Source organism: Colossoma macropomum, unplaced genomic scaffold (assembly GCF_904425465.1).
Source record: "Colossoma macropomum unplaced genomic scaffold, Colossoma_macropomum, whole genome shotgun sequence".
In the NCBI taxonomy this organism is placed as follows: domain Eukaryota; kingdom Metazoa; phylum Chordata; class Actinopteri; order Characiformes; family Serrasalmidae; genus Colossoma; species Colossoma macropomum.
Window position 1 is genome coordinate 5,686,134 of NW_023494788.1, and position 20,736 is coordinate 5,706,869.

General features: G+C 38.4%; 1 protein-coding gene across 2 annotated transcripts in view; it reads left to right on the plus strand.

Moving 5' to 3' along the window:
• tead1a (TEA domain family member 1a) overlaps positions 1–20,736 on the plus strand; it is a 55,506-nt gene that overhangs the window by 7,611 nt on the left and 27,159 nt on the right. For both annotated transcript variants that reach the window (XM_036568133.1, XM_036568134.1), the window contains exon 3: positions 14,168–14,422. In XM_036568133.1, the coding sequence (XP_036424026.1) occupies positions 14,221–14,422 (202 nt within the window). In that variant the 5' untranslated portion in view covers positions 14,168–14,220. The remainder of the gene's footprint in view (positions 1–14,167; positions 14,423–20,736) is intronic.

Below are 20,736 nucleotides of genomic sequence, written 5' to 3' on the forward strand. Positions count from 1 at the left end.
AGATGCATACTGTTTGCAATTTAAATAGTTGCTGTTCACAGTTTAATTGCCTTTTTATCCATTGTATGCAGCTACAGTCTTAAAGCAGCCAAATTACCTAAATAGCAGTCTGTTGGTACTTAATAGATCCCAACTGACAACAGAAGAAGCTCATGCTCACATAAATATTAAATGCCACTGCACCACTATAGGTGCTATTAACAAACATCAGATAAACAAACAGTACTCACCACTGCCCTCTATAGGTGTTATTAACAAACACCAAATAAACAAACAGTACTCACCACTGCCCTCTATAGGTGTTATTAACAAACACCAAATAAACAAACAGTACTCTTGTTTACTCTTGTTTACTTTTGTTGTTTTTGTAAACATGCCATATCTCAATAAATTAAAGGTATTTGCCTCAGCAGGTATGAAGGAGGGTAGGAAGGTATGAAAACAGACCCAGTTTACTTTGGCCCTTATTCATCAAAGTTGCATAAAAAAGAGTGCAGGCTTGACCACTTTTAATGATGAACAAACCACTCTGCGTCTAAAATCTTCGTAAGACATGATTTGAGCGCAAATTATGACTCAGTTTCAGTGCGTAAAATCAAGCGCCAGCCTACAAGGACTTTGTTTGCATATCATTTACATGAAACACACCGTAGTTCATGCAGATATTTCGGCAGGGAGCCAAGTAAAAAGTCAGAATTCAGCGTCTCGCAAGCCGGTGCTTGTTCTTGTAGGCCGAGTTTGAGGTTAAGCAGTGAAAACGATGCTCCCCCTACTGACCAAACTTTATAGTGTTAAAATTACGACTGGAATAAAATGTTATTATGTACGAAAGAATAAAATGTTAGATAAACAAAACGTCTCAATTTATTTTAAGAGGGTAGAATAATGTGACTGTGTGATTAAACAAAAGCACAATGTAATCAAATAAAACATGGAATGTATGAAGCATTTATTCTCACCAATGTACATGTAAAATAAGTGCATCCACTTTTGTACTGGATTACCATGTGTGTAAATGATCGGTATCATTGTTATATTTTTATTCTTGTTAATATTATAGATACTGTTAATAGCTTTGGTTAGTTAACCACAAATCAAGCATTTCTTTCAGGTCTTTAAACGTTTTACCCTCAAATTTACACACACTCATAGAAGACATGAGTTCGATTATACAGAAATGCCAAAGATGAAATTGATGAATCATTACTGTCCGTAAAATTAGTGTACGCTGATGTTACGATGAGATTTGACTGTGCAACTTTGAAAGGGCCTTTCTGTTTGTTGCAATGTAAAAATGAATATGATGGTGAAAGCTAACAACTGTGGAAAATAATCGCTTAAGCTCAAATAATCACGATTAGGCATTTATGCAATAATTCTGACCTAAGAGTAAAATGAAGTAGTATTGCAACAGTGCGACACTGAAAATGGATATCATCATAGAGTGCTGGCATTTGTATGTGGACTGATAGTCGGATTGCCTCCTGAATATTTTGAGCTTGCTGTGTTTAATCAATCACTTGATTTTATTTTGTTTTTAAAAGATTGTAAAAAACAATAACAGCCAAGAATCTCAACATTAATTGTGAAGATAAATGTTTCCTGATGGAACTTATCCACAAAGCCCCTTTCTCAGAAAATGTCAAGGAGAAAGGAAACCGTTCCCGTTTCACTTTGCTCCAGTATTGTGCGAGTAGTGAGAATGACTCCACGTATACTCTTTTGGAGCGTGTCTATTATCTGAAAGAAGCTGCACCTGTGGTTAAAGAAAAAGAAGGCAGCCAGAGTTGGCGGCACCCTTTTGTGAACTTGTATTTTTGCTCTGCTGGATGGTCAGAGAAGGTTATGAGCAAATATCGGCCATGCTGCTCTGGAGCTCCCACTTATTTGAACATGTCGTCCCCTCCATTTCCTGGAGGAGGTATTGTGAGACTGCGTGGGGAGAGCGGCACCCCAGGAAGACTCGGGATAATAGCGGGGTCTGACTCAGCAAAAAACAGCCATCTTGAGAAGAATGAAGGTTGTGGAGTGCTCATGGAATATATCAGCTGCACAATACCTAGGGGAAGTCGGCCGGCTCCTGGATTGTTTCTGTACAATACCTCAAGGAAGTGGACTTTGTGTATGGCCTCTGGCGCCGTATCAGACCACGCTAAATGAAATGAAAGTGGCTGAGCTGGGTCTGCAGTCATTCTGAGCTTGCTTTGCTTTGGAAAGAATGACACTTTTTTTTTTTAAAGGAGAATCACTGCAGTAACTGGGAGATTTGGGAGGAACTAGGTGTATCCGATGTTGGCACGTGGAACAAGAGCGGGTGCCTAGTAACAATATATTATCACTATTGTGATAATTGTATCCCAGATATGCTTTTCTGGATATTGTTGGTACTTCTAGAATGCTGAACAAATACATACAATATAAAAAGAGCAATTATAGAGAGTCTGTAAACAACAACCACTTGTATGTATAAGGACTACAACAAGCAGCTGATTGGATGTCCATTACGACATCATCTTATTTTATTCATTTATTGTTACCAGTTATTTACAACCCAGTTTCCAAAAAAGTTGGGACGCTGTGCAAAATGTACATAAAAACAGAATGCAATGATGTACAAATCATTTAAATCCTATATTTAGTTGAAAATAGTACAAATACAGCATATGAAATGTTGAAACTCAGATATTTTTTGTTTTTAATTATTTTATATATATATATATTTTTTTTTGGAAAATATATCCCAATTTTTATTTTGATGCCAGCAGCATGTTTCAAAAAATAGGTTGGGTTGACAACAAACAGGTTGACAACAAAAGACTGGTAAAGTTGTGTAATGTTAAAACAACACCTGGTTCACTTGGCTCAGTGTGTGAAATGCTAAATAAAATCCTTGTTTTTGTCATTTTTAATAGTATATTTTAAATGTGGCACTGCAGTTTCTTTTTTTTTTCTCTGGTCCAACATATCGAACCTCAGGAAAACTAAATATCATGAAATGTATTGTGTTTCGTGAAAATGTCATCAGGTATCATATTTTTTGCTATATCGCCCACCCTGAATTGGATGTGTTATTCAGTTTAACAGTTATGGAGGACCTCAAGTTAATGGATGCATTTAAATTTGGATTGTGTTAAATATATATATATATATATGTGTGTGTGTGTGTGTGTGTGTGTGTGTTTTCTTGCGCCAGCATTTGTATCATGCCACAGAAAAATGCTATTACCAGTTTTTTTTTAGCTGGACAAGTTCCACGGCTCGTGCGTTTGTATAATTAAACACGTGTTCTTTGAGTTGATTTACAGATACGTGTGGAATTGTGGTGCGGTAATTTCACCGTTCCACTGAAGAAGGCTAAAGCATCCACATCTACACAACTATGCTGATGTGGCACTGAACGTTTCTAAAACACAGCGCTAAGTAAAAGTTTCAGTGGTGCAGTCCTTAAGGACCCTCTTCTGAATCCATGTGGTTTATTCCAGCTCCCACCATACCTGAGCCAGATAATTAAGAGTCCATTCCAGCTGCAAGTGGAGTGGAACAGAAAAATGCAGAATGCTGGACTGGTCTGAAAACACTGTCCATTATATGAAAACCAACATGCTGCTCATTACATAAAAGATTTGAAGCCTGTGAACCATATATTTTGACTGAATTGATATTACATGTAGCCTAAACTGCAGCACATAGTTTAATGATGTTAATGCCACAGCCTCTTCATTTACAGTGTGTCTTTTGATTGGGTAAGCTGTTCTTAACTAAGTGATCCCTGCATTACTCAACCATGTAGGACGTAGAACCACAGAAGCTTCCAAGGTCAGCAAGATGTTTAAATCCACCTGATATTTTTTTCTGACTTGTGTAAAGAGATGGCTGATGATGTTTGGCAGATACGGAGTGCTGGATATCTGGCTGAAGAGAGAAACTTTCGAATGGCGGTTTGGCTCAGTTTAGTGAATAATTGCTATGTTTAATCTGATGGTGTAATTTGTTTGGCTTCAAAGCTTTGTTTAAAGATTTATCTGAACATGTAACACAGAGAGGTAGTTTCTTGTTTTCAATTCCCGCACACATTAAACCTAGTGCTAGCTATCACTGCTGTATTTTCTTTGTTTTGGTTTATGCTCAGTTTTAATCGGTTTTCTCAGTTTGAAATGTAGTGGATGCTTCACTTATCAATGGCCAAGCCTTCTGAAGACCCTTTGAAAGACGCTGATTTTCGTAAATTATTCATGATGGATGAATTCCATGCAACAGAAAAGTGAAATGTTTTACGTTTTACTTGTACTGAAAGTATAAACTAGCTAGTATTTTGCCAGAACCAACAAGCTTGACTTAAGTATGATGTATTTGACATATTTAAAATTACATATGGTTAAATGTCTGTATTGTAACAACCCCAGGTTTGAGATTATACTCACTAGGCATGCACGATTGGATCTATCTGTATTTTAACTGGTCTGCGTTACAGTTTTGTGATGTAAATCATTTGAGCTCACCAAGTAAATGTGAACTATATTGAATGCTATCTGTGCATATGTGTGGCCTACCCAGCAGCCTTTGTGTTTTATATCACGTGTTCTTGTCTTGCTTGCCCCTAATATTCACAATTTCCTGCCTTTTAATATCAGGCTAGTCAACTTATTTATTCAGCGTATTTTTTCTTTTTGTAATATCAGTCTAGTTACATTTACAGCATTTAGCAGACGCTCTTATCCAGAGCGACTTACAAAAACTTAGTTAACTCGTTCTGACATTAAAATCATTTTATAGTCTTCTAGCAACTCTGGGAAGTCTTTTATGATTCCTCTACCTTAAAGATACGTTAAAGAGAGAGTTTCTTCGCGTAACCCGTTCCTTAAAAGAATGTTTCTCCTAACACGGATCCTCTTGACAAATACAAGAAAATTGTCTCATCTATGAAAACGCTACCATGATGCACAGCACAAAATGCGCGACCTGTCTCATGAGCCACGCCATTGAAAAGCAGAAGCCTTTCTCTTACAGCAAAGCTTGAAAGGAAGGATTTTAGGTCATCCTTAATTGAATTTCCTGCCTGATGATAGCCTAATAGTGAGACTAATAGCATTGTGTGAGCATGTCATATCAGTGGTACAAACGCAGTAAATAATAGGCAGTGCCTTTCCGCAATCACTTACAGGCAGAGGATATATGAAAACCTCTCATTTATTATCCCTTCACATAATAAGCCCTTCATCATATCTACACATTTCAGGCTATTAACGTGGAATGAGATTGTGATGGTTAATGCGACTCCCCCTCCCTGTACAGAGGCTGATTTATTTTTTTTTTCTGCCTGAGAGAAAGACTATGGCAAAAAATGGAGCCTTACTGATGCGCTGCATGTCGTTGAGTTTTATTTTTGCACAAAAGGTTTGTTAAAAGGATTTGGGTTCAGAATGGGTTTGTGCCTTAGTATGTGTGCCTGTAAAGTTTAATTAGAAGAGTCTGTTACGATTAATGCTGAAATATGAAATGTATTTTTAGATGGATGGATTACCAGTACTTTTCAGAAGTACTCACATGGTAAACTAGTTACCTGGCTGCAGTAGCGGCCTTCTGTCATCAGCATAATACTGTGCTGTTTAGTTTTGGTGCAGTTAGTTCATCTTGACAATGAAATTTGGATTTTCATTGAGAAAATGACCGCTGTTGGTTTGGATTCATATTCTAGCAACAGAATCATAGCAGCAGAAATATATCTGAACGTATCTGTCTGCTGGGGTTTGTACTGTTGCTGTAATTGGGAGCACATGGTTTCATATGGAAAAAAATGAGAGCTGTGTAGTGGGTCTTCATTCTTTAGTAGGTTCTTTAAACATTGTGTTATTCTGTTGCCTCTCGGAACAAAGTAAATGTACTCAACACATCCTTCCTTGGTGTACTCGTTCTTTTGCTTTTAATAATATTGTCCTCTTTTGTTCTAGCCCTTTAATGTCCTGCTCAACCATTTGGTAGAGCACATTTTGAGTCACTACATATGCCACAAAGTGCCATCTCGACCGCTTGGTAGACACCAGTTGTTTTTATTATTGCCACAAACAAATAAAAAATACAAAAAGATTACATTGCTTTTTTCTTGGTGAGGACTTTAAAGGGCTAGTCTGTGTTCGTGTCTTGTCCTCAGAACATTGAAGTCATATTGCACTACCTTTTATATAGACTAATATAAGATGACATGGGTATTGATGGATATCAGCATCGAGCTAAAATGAGCAATAAAACCCTTTATTAGAGTCATTCTGCTTTTTTTTTCAATATCCAATTCAATCAGACTCAATTAAAATAGCTTATTTGGAAGCTTAATAGGTTTTAAGTAAAACTATTGGTCGAATTTTGGCTGAAACACGAGGCTTCAGTATTGGTATTGGAAAAGAAAAAGTGGTATCGTGCCATTTCTAACTGCTAGCTGTTTATAATGGGAAATTTCAAACCTAATTGCATTGTGCTTGTATAATGACAGTAAAGCTATTCTATTCTATTCTATTCTATTCTGTTCTATTGAAATACACCAGTAGCCTGAGATCAGTAGATCAGTAGCCTGTAGTTCTTATGCTTGATTAAAGAAACAGCAGAATGAGGTCAGTCTGAAAGCTGCGCTGTTTGTTTTCGTCTGCCAGGGAATTGCGTGAATAGAAAATTGCAGCTAATGCTCGGCTGTTCGATTACTACTTAGTTTCATAATGAAGTGAGATTGAGAGACTTCCTAGTCTTCCACTTTGTAAAGCGCAGTGAGGGGCTAATTCAGCAGGCGCTGGATGCTCTCCAGCTAATGGGGTGCAGTGGCCTTTAATCTAATATCTGTGATTAGGGACGAATTATTAAGGGACACTGCGGATTTTTTTTAAAGTGTTGCTCTAAAAATACGGGTAACACTGTGAACATGTTTATTTGAAAAGCAGAGGTAAGGCATGCTTTGCAAAACTGTTAATGGAAGAAATCTTGCTTAAGGGTCAGATTTGAGCAAAAAATACAAATGTGAATAACTGAGCAAAATGTGATTAATTATTTTATTCATATCAGAGCCTTGATAAAAGTACAATACGGCCAAAAATCACATGTAAATGGGTCTGTCAGGTTGTTTTTTACTGTAAGAGAGAGAAGCATGAGAATTTGAATAATGCATTATCCTCATGGAAATTGCCAACAGATCACTGAGCATTCATCAAGATAAATTTTAGTCACTGTTTTGTTTTTTTTTTGTTTTTTAAATGGAGGACTACTTTAAATAAAATGGACAAAATACAATCTAAGAATCTCTTTTTTTTTTTTTTTAATAAATATACCTACAACTACTTACAAAGTTAACCCCTTAAAACACACATTAACAAACATTAGTGCTCTGGATTTAATGCTTAACTACAGTACTTAACTACAGACAAAGAAAAATAATGTTCTTACATTGCCTTCCTTTGCGTCATTGAATGCATGCCATATGCAGGATCTCTCACACACATGCTGCATATATACATATCATTACATTTAATTACAACTGGCTGACACTGTTTGGCAGTGTCCTAGCCTAAAGACACTCTCACACACACAGATGTGTTTGTTTTACTTATCTTTGTGAGAACTTTCATTGACTTGCATAATACTGTAGCTGTACAGTTGTGTGGCAACATTTAAGCCAAATCTTAATCTCAGAAATGAGTTTTTCCAAATATGGCTGGAGTGAAGAGTACCAGCCAAATGTTCTTACATCTACAAAACCTTAATGTTTTCCTGTCACCTTGAGAGCTTAAGTCCTCACAAAGGACCAAAAACCAAAAGAGTAAAAAACCAAAAGAGTATCACAAAGATAGGTACGAAGGTCTTCGTATCTTTGTGAGGATGTCCACTTACTTCTGTTGTACTATAGCTGAATAATTTTTTTCTTGCAGTTGAACCTCAATCTTTAACCTTGATCCTCAGTAATGGGGAAAAAAAACTACATTTTTAACCCACCAGTCTTCACTATTGGTGGGCGATGTGATGATATTTATTGTTATTGTGATAAATTACATCACATTATGCTTTTCTGAGCATATTGTGATCTTACATTTTTGTCACATCGCCCATCCCTGGTCCTCTTGCCTGCAAAATTTGTATTTCTATCATCATTAGAATAGAATCGGTCCTCAGAACGGGCTAAATACAAACACAAACATGCTTCGCACTCACATTGTGGCCTCCCCCAGCCGCTGGCAGCCGGTAAGGACCGGAGGGAGTGAAGCAGCTGCCCAGGGTGGATGTGTGCCTCCCTGTTTGTGGAGAATTGCACCCATGCCATGGCCCGAGTTTGGCCGAGGCTGCCTGGAGGCTGAAGTGAAGAGTAAGTGTGACCGCAGTATATTGCTGCATGACTAATCTCCCTCTTCCATCTGCCACTGCGGCCTCGCGGAAGCGCACCCCTCTCCAGCATCAACGCCGCTGCCATATTGCGCCAGTCACAACATCTCCGGCTCTCTTCGCCAATGCAGGAGACCGGCGAAGCTCAGAGACCGCTTGAGCCGGGAATTATGGACTGTTACATGTTTGTACACATAACGAAACAGCGAGATTTGCTCCAGCGTCCAAAAGCTGTTGGATGGCTCCTCCAGATTTCTGCGGGTTTAGCGCAGCAATGTGATTTGTTTGCAAGCAAACGTTTGGCTGTTTGTTCCAGTCCATCTGGTTGATGTTGTATGCGTGACTTCAGTTAAGCATATTGCTCGCTAATATGAGCACAGGGATTCTGTTTATGTACAGCGCTTATATAAAACTCTGAGAAAAGTTACTTTTCTTTCTTTGATTTTTTTTTTTTAGTATTGTTTGTCTTGCTTACTTCTCTCCTTTGCTTTTTTTCCTTTTTGAAGTGTGAACTTTGTTAATTACAGGGAAGCGAGGTGTATTTACAGCTGCTTCTTTCAGATTAAGCCATCACCATAGAGTCCTCTTTAATCATCGCAAATCCAGGCTAGTTTAAAATCCACCCCTTCTTACTGCAGTCCAAATCCAAATCATTCACAACCATATTCATTTCCATCAAAAGCCTATTTATTATATTAAGAGCTACAGAGACCGATAGTACACTTGCCTTGCCAGCTGGACAATTTCGTTTTCATTTCCTGAGGTACAGTGAGGTCAAGGATGGGTCACTGTGTTTAAAAAGGAGGACGGTGTCAGGCGTTTTGAGATTGGAGGGGCTTTCCCAAACTTGAAAGGCCAGTTTTCCAGACACAGATTAAGCCTAGTCAAGGACTAAATTACGCTTTGAAGGGAGAGACTTCAGTTGAAATCCTTTTTAGTCTAGGTCTAAGTATAATCTGTATGTAAGGATGGGTAACAAAAAATATAACGTGCTGCTTAAAGTCATTTTCACAATGCACATCGGTGAATCATTTTCAGTTTGGTTCACCAAGAGTGCCACATAAAAACAATGCTGCACAGTTCAGTGGTTGAGATGTAAACAAAGTGAAATGTTATATTGTGGAGAAATTTACTGACTCAGATTTCTTTACAGTGGTGGCGATGGGAACCAGCACTCGTGATGGCTTCAGGCTAAATGCAGCTCTTTTATTTAATATCATCAGTGAACCTACTCGTGCCTTCTGAGTTTTTATGTTGATAATAGCAAAATAGTGGTTAATTTGGGAAAAAAGGTTTTCTTTGGGGACTGTTTGCCTTAAATGCCCTTTATGTTCCTCTTAATTTTTAAAAATATGTTTTAGGTCGTAACCATTTCATGTAATAGTTTCAACAGAACAAATCTGACTCAGTATGTTTCTAAATAATGCATTTAACATCAAATCCCTCTTAATAACCTTGTTTACACCTTGAGACTTTCATCATGCAGACATTTTGAAACATCAGTGAAATTCCACTTTAACTCTTTTGGATGTCTTGACAGTCTCCTCAAAACTTTTAATACTTTTTGATGATAACTATGAAATAATCAGAAAAGTGTATTTTATTCATGATAATAATATATCGTGACATTGCCCACCACTAGTAGAAACCAAGCCCAGAGTGCCCCGTTTCTCTCTTGAAAGGGCTGTTGGCTCCTATTCTTCTGCTTTGTGCTGTCAGTTTAAACCCAGTTCACCCCTTTAGGGCAGTCGAGTCAGTTGCAGTCCAGAGTGACTATTTGTTGTTGATTTTATGCAAACTGTTTGAGTAACGTGTTTGTGTTTTAATAAATCACAGTAACGGTCCGTTATTTCTGCGTTAGCATCGATCAGATGCACATGCGGTTCTGACATAGCAGTAAACAAGATAATCAGAATGGAATTTTCTGGAATCGCACAGAATACGACCATCTGTCATGACTGATCTACGTGATCATCTCAGCGAAATGGTGCAAGTCTTTCTGTCCTTTTTGTTCTATATGTTTTCATTGTTTTTTCTTTTTTCTTTCATTCTTTCATTCATACTTTCCGTGAAGGCATAAACGCATGCTTTGTGTACCTTCACTACAGTAGCAAGATGTCTGAAACAGTAACTTTACAGAAAAAGGAAAATTACACGTTTAATACACGTTCAGTGTAATGAGATGGTACTCCAAGTAACTTTGGGCCGTTTCTGTTGGTCAGCTGTTCATGTTCAGCCAATCTAAAGACCAGCTGTTCAAATAGTTCAAAACATGAATCCCAAGAAGTTTACAAGGTTTGATACAACAGCACCAATACAAACATGCTGTCACAATACATTACAGTTTCAAAGAGGCACTTCTGGAAAGTTCTGTCATCAGAACAGCGTTTCTTGTTTGACATCTGGGCAATGTTCTATATCAGTTGGGAAACTTAACACGGCACATAGCAGTTCTGGACAAAAGCCACAGCAGTATGCTGGAAGTGATTATTGCCTGAGTTCATCTCTTAGTCAGGAAGATGATAAGCGTTTCAGCGGTTTGGAGTGCGTTCATTTTTTACAGCCTGCTCACAGAGCCAGAAAGTTCTTTCTTCCCTGTCAACAATCAGCGCACCAAAGAAAGATAGTTCAGTCATAGTTATGGAGGCTTGTTGAGAGACCCTTCCAAACACATTTTTATACACACACACACTTAGACCCATACACACACACACACAGATGCCATGTCTCAATCTCTCTCTCTCACACACACACACACGGTGTGAGTCGTCCTCAAATTCAACAGGAAACACATGGAGCGAGCTCCACAAAGGCTGCACTGTTTCCACTGGGCATTTCCTTGGAAAGCTGCAAGCTAGTAGTTGGATCTCATCACAGCATTTGTAGTTTAACTTTCCTTTATATTACCCCAACATCAGATTATCCGGTTGTATGTGCTGAGGGTGTAACGATACACAAATTTCATGATGTGTTTTTTGTGCCACAGTACAGCATGTTTTTGTTATAGAAGCAAAAAGAAATGCCAATATTTTGCTTTATTTTGGTAGAAGTACTAGGCTGCAGTGTCCATTGAAAGCGTAATTAACGCAGATGAATTACTTTCTTAGAAGACAAATAAATATAAGTTCATGAAAAGTGTAACAAACAAGTCAGTCATTATTGAGTCAGTATTAGGACTCAACTCACAAGAAATTTGTATCTGATACAGATTTTAGGGGGTTAAAAATTCTAATAACCCATAATATCAGCCGATATAACTGTCTATATTGTAGATTTTTGATTTTGTACTCCAGTAGTTTTAGTTAAACAGCACTTTACTGACAGATCTGATTGTAATTTCTCAGTTGTCACATTTCTTAAGCTCAAATAAACAGCAGAACCACATAGTCTTAAATAAAAAGCTCCCTGGACAAAGAATTTGTCGCATACATCGTTGCATCCAGTACTTGGTTAAGCATCCAATTGCCTTAATGGCAGCACCAATCCTGGCAAGTCCATTTTAGCCCTGTCCTCCTCTAACTTTGTGCTTCATGTCCAAACTAAATTTAATGTTGATGTTCCCACATTCCAGGAAAGTAACTGTAGGGTGTTTGTATGTGACTGGTTCAACAGACGTGATGGTACACTGGGACAGTCTGACTGACCAGAAAAATCGTCAAACCTCAATCTCAGTTCTCATTGTGGAAAAGATGCTGAAGTGCTGAAATAGACGCACACAAACTCTGACTGAAATTATAGTGGAGAGGATTACTGAGCCAATTAGCCATCAGATTCATAAAACTATCTGTTTTATAGTTGATAATTTGATTTGATCTTATGCTTATCAGTCAGAAGTATTTGCCAAAGTATAATTTGCATCCCTAATAGAGACTGTACATGTTTATCGTTAATGTATGAATTAATGTGTGCTTTCTGTAAAAGACTCTGTAACAGACATGGCTCAGAGCTGAACACACAATGTATGTTCAAAACAGTTTTGCTCACTGATTGCCCTCTGGATAAACCCCCCGTTCATGCCGTGATTTAGTAAAAAGGACTTTTTGTTGAGCAGTCTCCCATCATGATTTTAAAAGGCTTGATTGACAACATTGACAGCTTGTAACTGTTCTCCAGTGAGATGCCAGCTGTTTCGGATTAACCGCCACTCCTGAAAGAGCTTTTAGCTTATGTTTTTTCATTTTCTTTCATGGCCAAAGACGGCCCACCCTCTTTGGCTTTCAGCATGATGACATGACTTGATTTTTAGTAAGATCTTGTCAAATGTGAAGTCTGTCATGAGGATGTGTGCACAATCCATGGTCCAGTTAGTTAGGTTATTATTTTTAAGACTTCATTTTTCCTTTTTCGTTTTTCATGCTCATTATTTTCCCTTTTTTCTCCCAGTTTGATGGGGTGTTTTCCTTCCAGTCGTAGGTCCTCTGGGACGGCACAAGCTGCACACACTTCCTCTGGTGTGAATAAAATTTGCCGTCTCACGTTTTCAGTCTTCCAGCCACACAGCATTGGTAGATCCACAGTGCATTATGTTTTGGCTTTAGTGTGTTGCCTTCACTTGATCTGAAGAGGGGAATTCCCCATGTTAAAAGGTCATGAACTTATAGGCTGATCTCAGTTGGATGTAAGCAGCCTTTTGTATTTCCTTTAACAAAGTCAATACAAAACTCTTTTACAGCTACAAGTACCCAAAACCTTTTCTTACAGTGTCACAAGACATGTAAATGAGATGGTTTGACATTAAATGCTTTTGATGAACCTTCTTTGTAGATGCATATTAGAATGTAGCAGATGAGTGTTTCATTTATTAGGGAAAGATCCACAGATACTTTTATAGCAAAATGATAAAAGAAACGTAATAACACTACTTTAGAAAAAAAGAAAAAATAGTTCTTGATCAGTATAACCATATAAATGCTTGTGTGTTCACTGTTATTCTGAAAAGGACAGAGGTATTTAAAATATAAATAATAATAATCATATATACACACATATATATGTGTGTGTGTATGTATGTATGTATGTATGTGTGTGTGTGTGTGTGTGTGTGTGTTTATATATGTGTGTGTGTATATATATATATATATATATATATATATGCAACACCAAAGGGGATCACGTCAGTAACTATTTAATAATATATATATCATATGTATGTATGTATGTATGTATGTATGTATGTATGTATTTTAATAAATAGTTACGACAGCCCTGACGTGATCCCCTTTGGCCTTGCATGTCAAGAGCTCACACATCTAGATAAGTAATGACTTAACTGTAAATCTCCCTGAAGTAAAAAGCACAATTGAAGGGTATATTCTTAAGTCCAAATGAGAGGCAGCACAGTTTTTAGAGGCTGACGCTTCAGAGACAAAAAAAAACTTCTGAACTCTCCATGTCTGGGACTCTCCACATCCTACCACATCCCCTTGTGGCTGAACACTGGTGTCACATTCACTTACTTTTGTCTTTCTTTAAGTTAGATGTCCTTCCTGTTTCTTGTGGCACTGTTTGCATTCTGATCTGGGGTCTGTTGCCTGAGCAGCTCCTGGAAGTTTGAATGTTTATAGAATTCTTTATGAAATTAATCTCTTCACTGTTTTTTTCCATATCGCCCTTTCCTAATTTACATAATAAAAAGGGTGTTAAGCTGGCAGTAAAAAAAATTCAAAACTGAAAAAAGGGGTATATAAACGTTTTTCGTAACCATTCTAATGGAATTGGAACTATCCTGATAGAGTCCATGGACCCTCATGTTCATTTGTCTTTAACAACCCATCAGTTCCTCTAACTTTGGCTTATCCTTGGGTGCGTCTTGCAGGTTCTTGTCTCCAGTCTTCACCAGTCCTGGGCTTGGAGGTCCCAGCCGTTGCCATGGATCCGGGCAGCTGGAGCGGCAGCGAGAGTGGCGGTGAGGATATCGAGCGAATGAGCGACTCAGCAGATAAGCCCATGGACAATGATGCCGAGGGCGTGTGGAGCCCTGACATCGAGCAGAGCTTCCAGGAAGCCCTGGCCATCTACCCTCCCTGCGGCCGCCGGAAAATCATCCTGTCTGACGAAGGGAAGATGTACGGTGAGTCAGATGATGAGAAGTAGACCTTTTGAAGGATTAAGTGAAAACAGATGAATGAATGGAATGAATGGTTTATTTTATAGCTGACGTCAGTAGGTTGTGGGTTGTGTGCAGTCCCGAGTTGTTTAATGGAATAGTTCTGATGCAAGTTGCTTATGAGATTCTGGGGAAAGTGGACTGTTCTCAAGAAGCTTAATCACTTCTAGTAGTGAGAGAGAGCCAGAGATGGTTTGCAAGCCTTAATGGAATCTCCCTGGACCACATGCATCAGACGTCTCTTGATCCATTCAGAGGTTCAGGATTCAGAGTAAGTTCTGTCCTCTGTCCACACAGCTACGTTCTTTAGAATATGAAAGGTAAAAACTGATCTCAGATCAGCACTCTGAGCTTTATACATGCTCGTGGTCCCCAGTGGCGGTGGCTCTGTCAGGCTGCTGTGTGGCGAGAGGCAGCTCTGATGGGTTCTGTTGTAAAGCCAGCGTGAACCATTAGAGAGGAGGAGCAGATGGTGTTTCGTCTGATACCAGCTGCGTTCTGCCCCCCTCCTCAACTCGCACGGGGTGATGTCATGGAAAGAGGGAATACTACGATCCCCCCCCACTCCCATTCTTTTTTTTCTTTTCCTTTTCTGTCTTTTTTCTCTGTCTGTTTTTTAAAACTTTAAAACAGTCTCTCCATATCTCTCGCTCTCCCTCTGTATCTAATTTGTCCTTGAGAAACTTGAAACACGTAGGATCGGTTTCCCAGACCCGGATTAAGTCTAAACCTAGATTAAATTTTTTCCTCAAAATTTCTTTATAATGGAATTGTTAAAATATAAATAGAGTAATTCTGAGTGGTTTGATGTGCCATTCTAGAGAAACTTGACGAGTCAGATTGGTTTACAGTGGTGGTGATGGGAAGGTCTGAAGAGGTTAATGTCCCTAAAAGCTGTCTCATGTAAAGTTATTACATACAATGATTATGATGTCTGAGACATCATTTTACAGTAGTTTTGCATTAAGGTTTTGGCCCAACTCGCATTTTTGAAAATCCTTTCATGATGGAGAGCTGTAAGGTAAAATAGGACCCAAAGAAAACTTATTGTTGGGTTTTACCAGGATTTTACCATTAGCTTTACTGATATTTCTTTAAATTTATTTATTTATTTTATTTTACCTTTATTTAACCAGGGTAATCACATCGAGATTAAAAATCTCTTTTACAATTGAGCCCTGGCCAAGAAGGCAGCACAAAAAAACAGTCAACAAAGAAACACCACCAAACCACCAAAATCAAATCAGGGTCAAAACCAAATTAAAAACAAGAACAAACAGAATGATACAATTCCTTAACAATTATCTTAAAATCACTCAAGGAAATAAATTGCTCTAATTTCAAATGTTTTTGCAGATCATTCAATGCAGATGGAGCACTGTATTCAGACTGTACTATCGGAACGTCCAGCTGAATTTAACTATCAGAACGTAAATTGTACCAAGACTTGTTTGTTGATACGAAACATGATACAATCTCAAAAGACGTGTAATTTCTGGATAGTAGATAAGCTTATTTGTGTTCCTGTCACCACCACAGCAAAGAAATCTGAGTTGGCTACTTTCTCTCTAATGAACCGTTTCACATCAGACCACTCTGAATGATTCTGTTTGCATCTCAGTGATTGACTGATGCAGAAATTTCAAAAAAATCTGTGGAATTCTCCTTTAAGCAGCCACTTATGTGTTGTTCCTGTACACTTGCTTTCATTTTTCAAAGCTAATTAGTTACCATACTACTTTCAAGCTACATGCTCACTGAAAAAATGATATTGATCTGATAATGAATTTGCCTCGTTGAATTAAAGGGATGAATTTTCTTTGCATTGAACTGTCCTTTGAAAGCTTAGCCTTTCATCTTAACCGGAGGATATCAAAGTTCTCTTTAGCCCATTGTCTTGGTAGAAGGCCAAGGGCTGTGTTTGTATTCCGCCACAGCAGATTTGAACGTGGGTCCTGAGTGCCCTCACTCACACTCTTCTTCCTGCTCTATGCAGATAATTAGCAGCCATCTCTATAGCAACTGGCTTTCACTTCAAAACAATGTGTCATCCCCCCTCATACTGGGGCTTATCTAGCTGTTTACCTGAGGGGCCGAGCTTATCTCTCCGTGTACCTGAGGGGCACTCCTCTGTGCCCGAGTGGCATCAGCCTAGTGGTTTCGTGCCAACTCCGGAGTTTAGTGCTGAGGAGGCTGGAAACCACGGCAACAGCTGCGGAGTGGACGCTCCGTCCAGCAGCTGGGCGAGCGGGTGACCTCAGCTGACCACACACCCTTCACACAAAGCCATACAGCAAGTGCCAAAGAAAAGATTTTTGCTTTTTAATTTCATTTTTCCCTTCATGCAGTAGTGTGCCTGCTGTTTCTTTTCCCGCTTTCAAGCTGCAGCATAACCATAACCTGCGAAAGCCTTTTGTCTTTGTGGAACAAATGTCACAAGATTTTTTTTTCCCCCCTCTCTTTTGAGATAATTAGCGCATTTCTTTTGTCAGCTCTCCTATCGGAAGCTACTGTTGTACTGTTTTTGAGAGTGATTAACCCGGGCGGAGAGAGAGCATGCCTTAATTAGATTTGACAGTCTCCTACCGAGGCTGATGAAGGACTGATTTAATCTTGGTGCTTCCACTCGAGAAATGAACCGCCCTCAGAGGAGTTTCAGCTGTGCCCGAGTCTAGCCTGGGCTCCTATGGATTAAGTCTTATTTCGCTGCCCATAGGATCAGAGCCACTCTCTGTATAATTTTATTAGACCTATGGGTGGTACTGGCATACTGGTGCGTTTGAAATGGCTCTCGTAATAGAGAGTTTTGTTCGTGATGTAGTAATACCGTCTAGTTGATCAGCCCAAAATCACTTGTAGTTCTAGAAACACATGTTCCAGAAGTATCTAAATATGTAATAAACGTGTTATCACTGTCATAAGAAAAGCTCATAGTGTAGAAATCATAACTATAAGAAAAGGTAAATACTTTGTTCACACAATGTAAACGGCAGTTAGAAAATACATATAAATACGGATGCACATGTATATGAATTGTGGACTGATGCTGGTTTCCATGTACGTATCTGCTGTTGCCATTACAGAGAAATTCTTTCTGTAGCATAACTAATGCAGTAAAATGAATAAAATGCAGTCATTTTAGCTCAGTAGCCCAGCATCAATATGTATATCGCTGTTGTCAGAAGAAAACCTAGTGTCTCCAAAATGATAACTTTACAGAAGAAGGAAAAAACCTACTTTACTTTTGATGCAAGTCAATGGAACCAGACTTTTTTCCAAGTAATTGTGGGCCATTTATCATTAAATTTAGAAACAATGTAAAGGACAACAGGCATTTTCAAATTATGACAAAAACATGACAAAATATTATGACATAATAACAACACTAATACCATCTTTTTGATACCAGCCTTTTTTTTGAGCAGTTATGTGCCGATACTGACATGATTCTGGTATCACTGTACATCCCCAAACAAATAAACAAACAAACAAAAAAAACAGACAATATTACAACTTAGTGTTTTGATATGATAGCAAAAATATGAACAAGAACTGAATCTTATTGTGAGAATTTAATCTGAATATCATAACACAGCAGCGTATGAGAGTATATAATGGAGCTGTTATTGGCTTTGATTCTTCTTTTTGTTAGTTTCCAGCAGAGATGGTCGTGTTTTGAAGTGTTTGCTTTTATGTACCACACCTGCATTAGAACTACATTGACCAACGCAGAGCTAGAGGAAAAAAGTACTGGTGAGGTGTTTGGTCTTACAGTCAGCTCTGTTGATGGAATTATGAGTACAAGCTGTGACTGTGGAGAGAAGACAGCAAGCGTTAATGCAGTTTTTGTTTCCAAGTTTCCAGGTTACCGGGGGAAACTAGAGGATTATGGGAATTGGAGTCACTCTAGGGTCATCTTCCAGCTAAGCAGTATTATTGCCAACATGGCATTTACATGGACATCAAATAACACAAGATGTGCTCACGATGTGCTTAAAGTATTCTCATGTTAGGGAAATAGACATGCAGTAATCATATCCATTGTAATGATATGCGTTTTCCAGCCTTAGTAGAGACATGTAGGGAATAAAATGTTCTCATTTATTGCCCAAGGGATTGTAAATAGTGTGCATAAGGAGCATTTGATAATTACAGTTTTATAATTACAGGTTTATAATATCTATTATGTTTATATTTTTGAATATTCCCTGAGAAAGGTGAAAAAAGGACAGTCTGTTTTTATTTATTTCCTTATAAAGGTAAGTATAAAATAGGATGTTTAAGATTTTTTTTTTAAATGTATTTTCCCTTGGCTGAGAGATGTGGGAGCTTTTCTACTCGTTTTTTCCTTTTTGAATTGCTGAATTAAAGAGGCAGACTCACTGTGTATGAAAGAACTGGAGAAAGTGCTTGTGAAAATGCATGTGGAATTGCTTTTTGATGAGCGCTGTATTGTGCCCTGGAGAAGGAGCTTTGACTTGAGTTGAAGAAGTCTTCACTTTTCATAATAGGCCTCAGGGCCACCCCAACAAAACCTATATATATTGTGTATGTGTGTTCCTGTATATGTTTAGAATAAAAAGCATTTGGCCTCTTTTGTGTTGCAGAAAATGGGGTCAGGTGATTTTTTTAAGCAGTATTTCAGAAATTAGATGCATTTTCTACCTACAAGGGGTCTTGGTGAACCTGGAAGGCCTCCTATAAAAAATATGGATACACTGTGAAGGCAGGTGTGTCTTCTTAGTGCCTTTATAGAATCTCAAAGCAAGAATTTTATACATGCTTCACAGTGGCCAACATGATAAGGACAAAAAACTGGAGCTATAACTATCTGTCTCATTAGTTCATATCATTTTCCATCACTGAATACCTGAGTACTAACACTGGTAACTGCATTGAGTTAAGTGTCTTTTCAGTTTGAAGATACCTGTGGGTTTTCTTTCTGAACCAACACAACTGTTGCATCGGAGCAAAACAGGCTTGGTGTGGGCAGACATCAATAGACAGCATATTTGCATGGGTGCCTGATTTAATGTAGGAGAGAAAAGGTTTGTTTGAGTGGGCAGTTTCTGTTGTGCTAAGATTGTCATTCTCTGCTGCATTGTCCACTAAGTTCAGCGGTTCATTAGCGACAGTTGCTAATTTTATGATGACTTAGACTTGAGGTTCATATCAGCAGGAAATACTGTATCAAATATCGAAGGGACAAAAAGAATGAATGCAGTGTGAGCATGGTGGGTTACTTTTAGACATTCATCTTATGTGAAATGCTTTAATTACAATTGGCCCATTTTAAAGCTTAAAGAAGCACATCAGTGTCGATCAGTATTCAAGGATTTCACACCAGTATCGGTATCGGAAAAGAAAAGGTGGTACTGTGTCAGCTATTTTTCACGGATCTTGCAGTTACTGAAATGGTTTACTGCCCGAACAGTCTCTGCTGGTTATATAACTGTTTGCCTAGATAAAGAATATATACTCAGTTTCACCCACCTTTATTCTAGCTTTATCTGTGCTGAACCATCATCTACTCTTCTACATTTTGAACCTCAGAGACATGCTGTGCCTTCACTACTCCTCACGGCTCTCGTTTTCAAGTGAGTTTTGTTAAAATTACATGAAAACTGTAATTTTGTTAAACTCAAGCTCACAATTACTTACACAGCAAGTATTTTTTTAGAATAGAGCAAAAAGTGAAGGGAGAGGCAAAAGCATTTTTCCCCCTTCTCATAAAAGCAGGGGTGTAAGACTCGCTCCTTTGTTCAGGCGTCTGCACATACTTGTGCTAACTGCCTTACATTTACTTTTCCGGGTCAGCTGAAAACAGCTTTACCTTTATCTGTGATCAGGAGCAATGTAGTAATAACAGGAGGTTAGACTGATCTGAAGCGATACAGCTTCTCACCCACAAATAGTTAGAAGTGGATAGCTGCCTACAGCTTGATGATTGAAATAGAAACTAATATCTTGTTATAAACAGCCCTGATTCCTGTATTACGTGTCATTGTATTCCAGCAGCCAGCCATTAATTAGGTCTCGCATTTTTCAGCAGAAGACTTTTCAGACTGTTTTTCCTCTCCCATGGGGGTGATACAGTAGCCTTAATGGCCACGCACTAATCACTGTGAATATTGTTCACTGTTCACATTAATCAGTAATGCATTTTTATTAAAACTGCAGCCAGAGTTCCCCTGTACTATTTATGTGTCCAGTCTGTTACAGGAAGGTTTGTCATAATGAAAGACGTAGGCGGTACACCAGCAACTTGGCTCAATCAG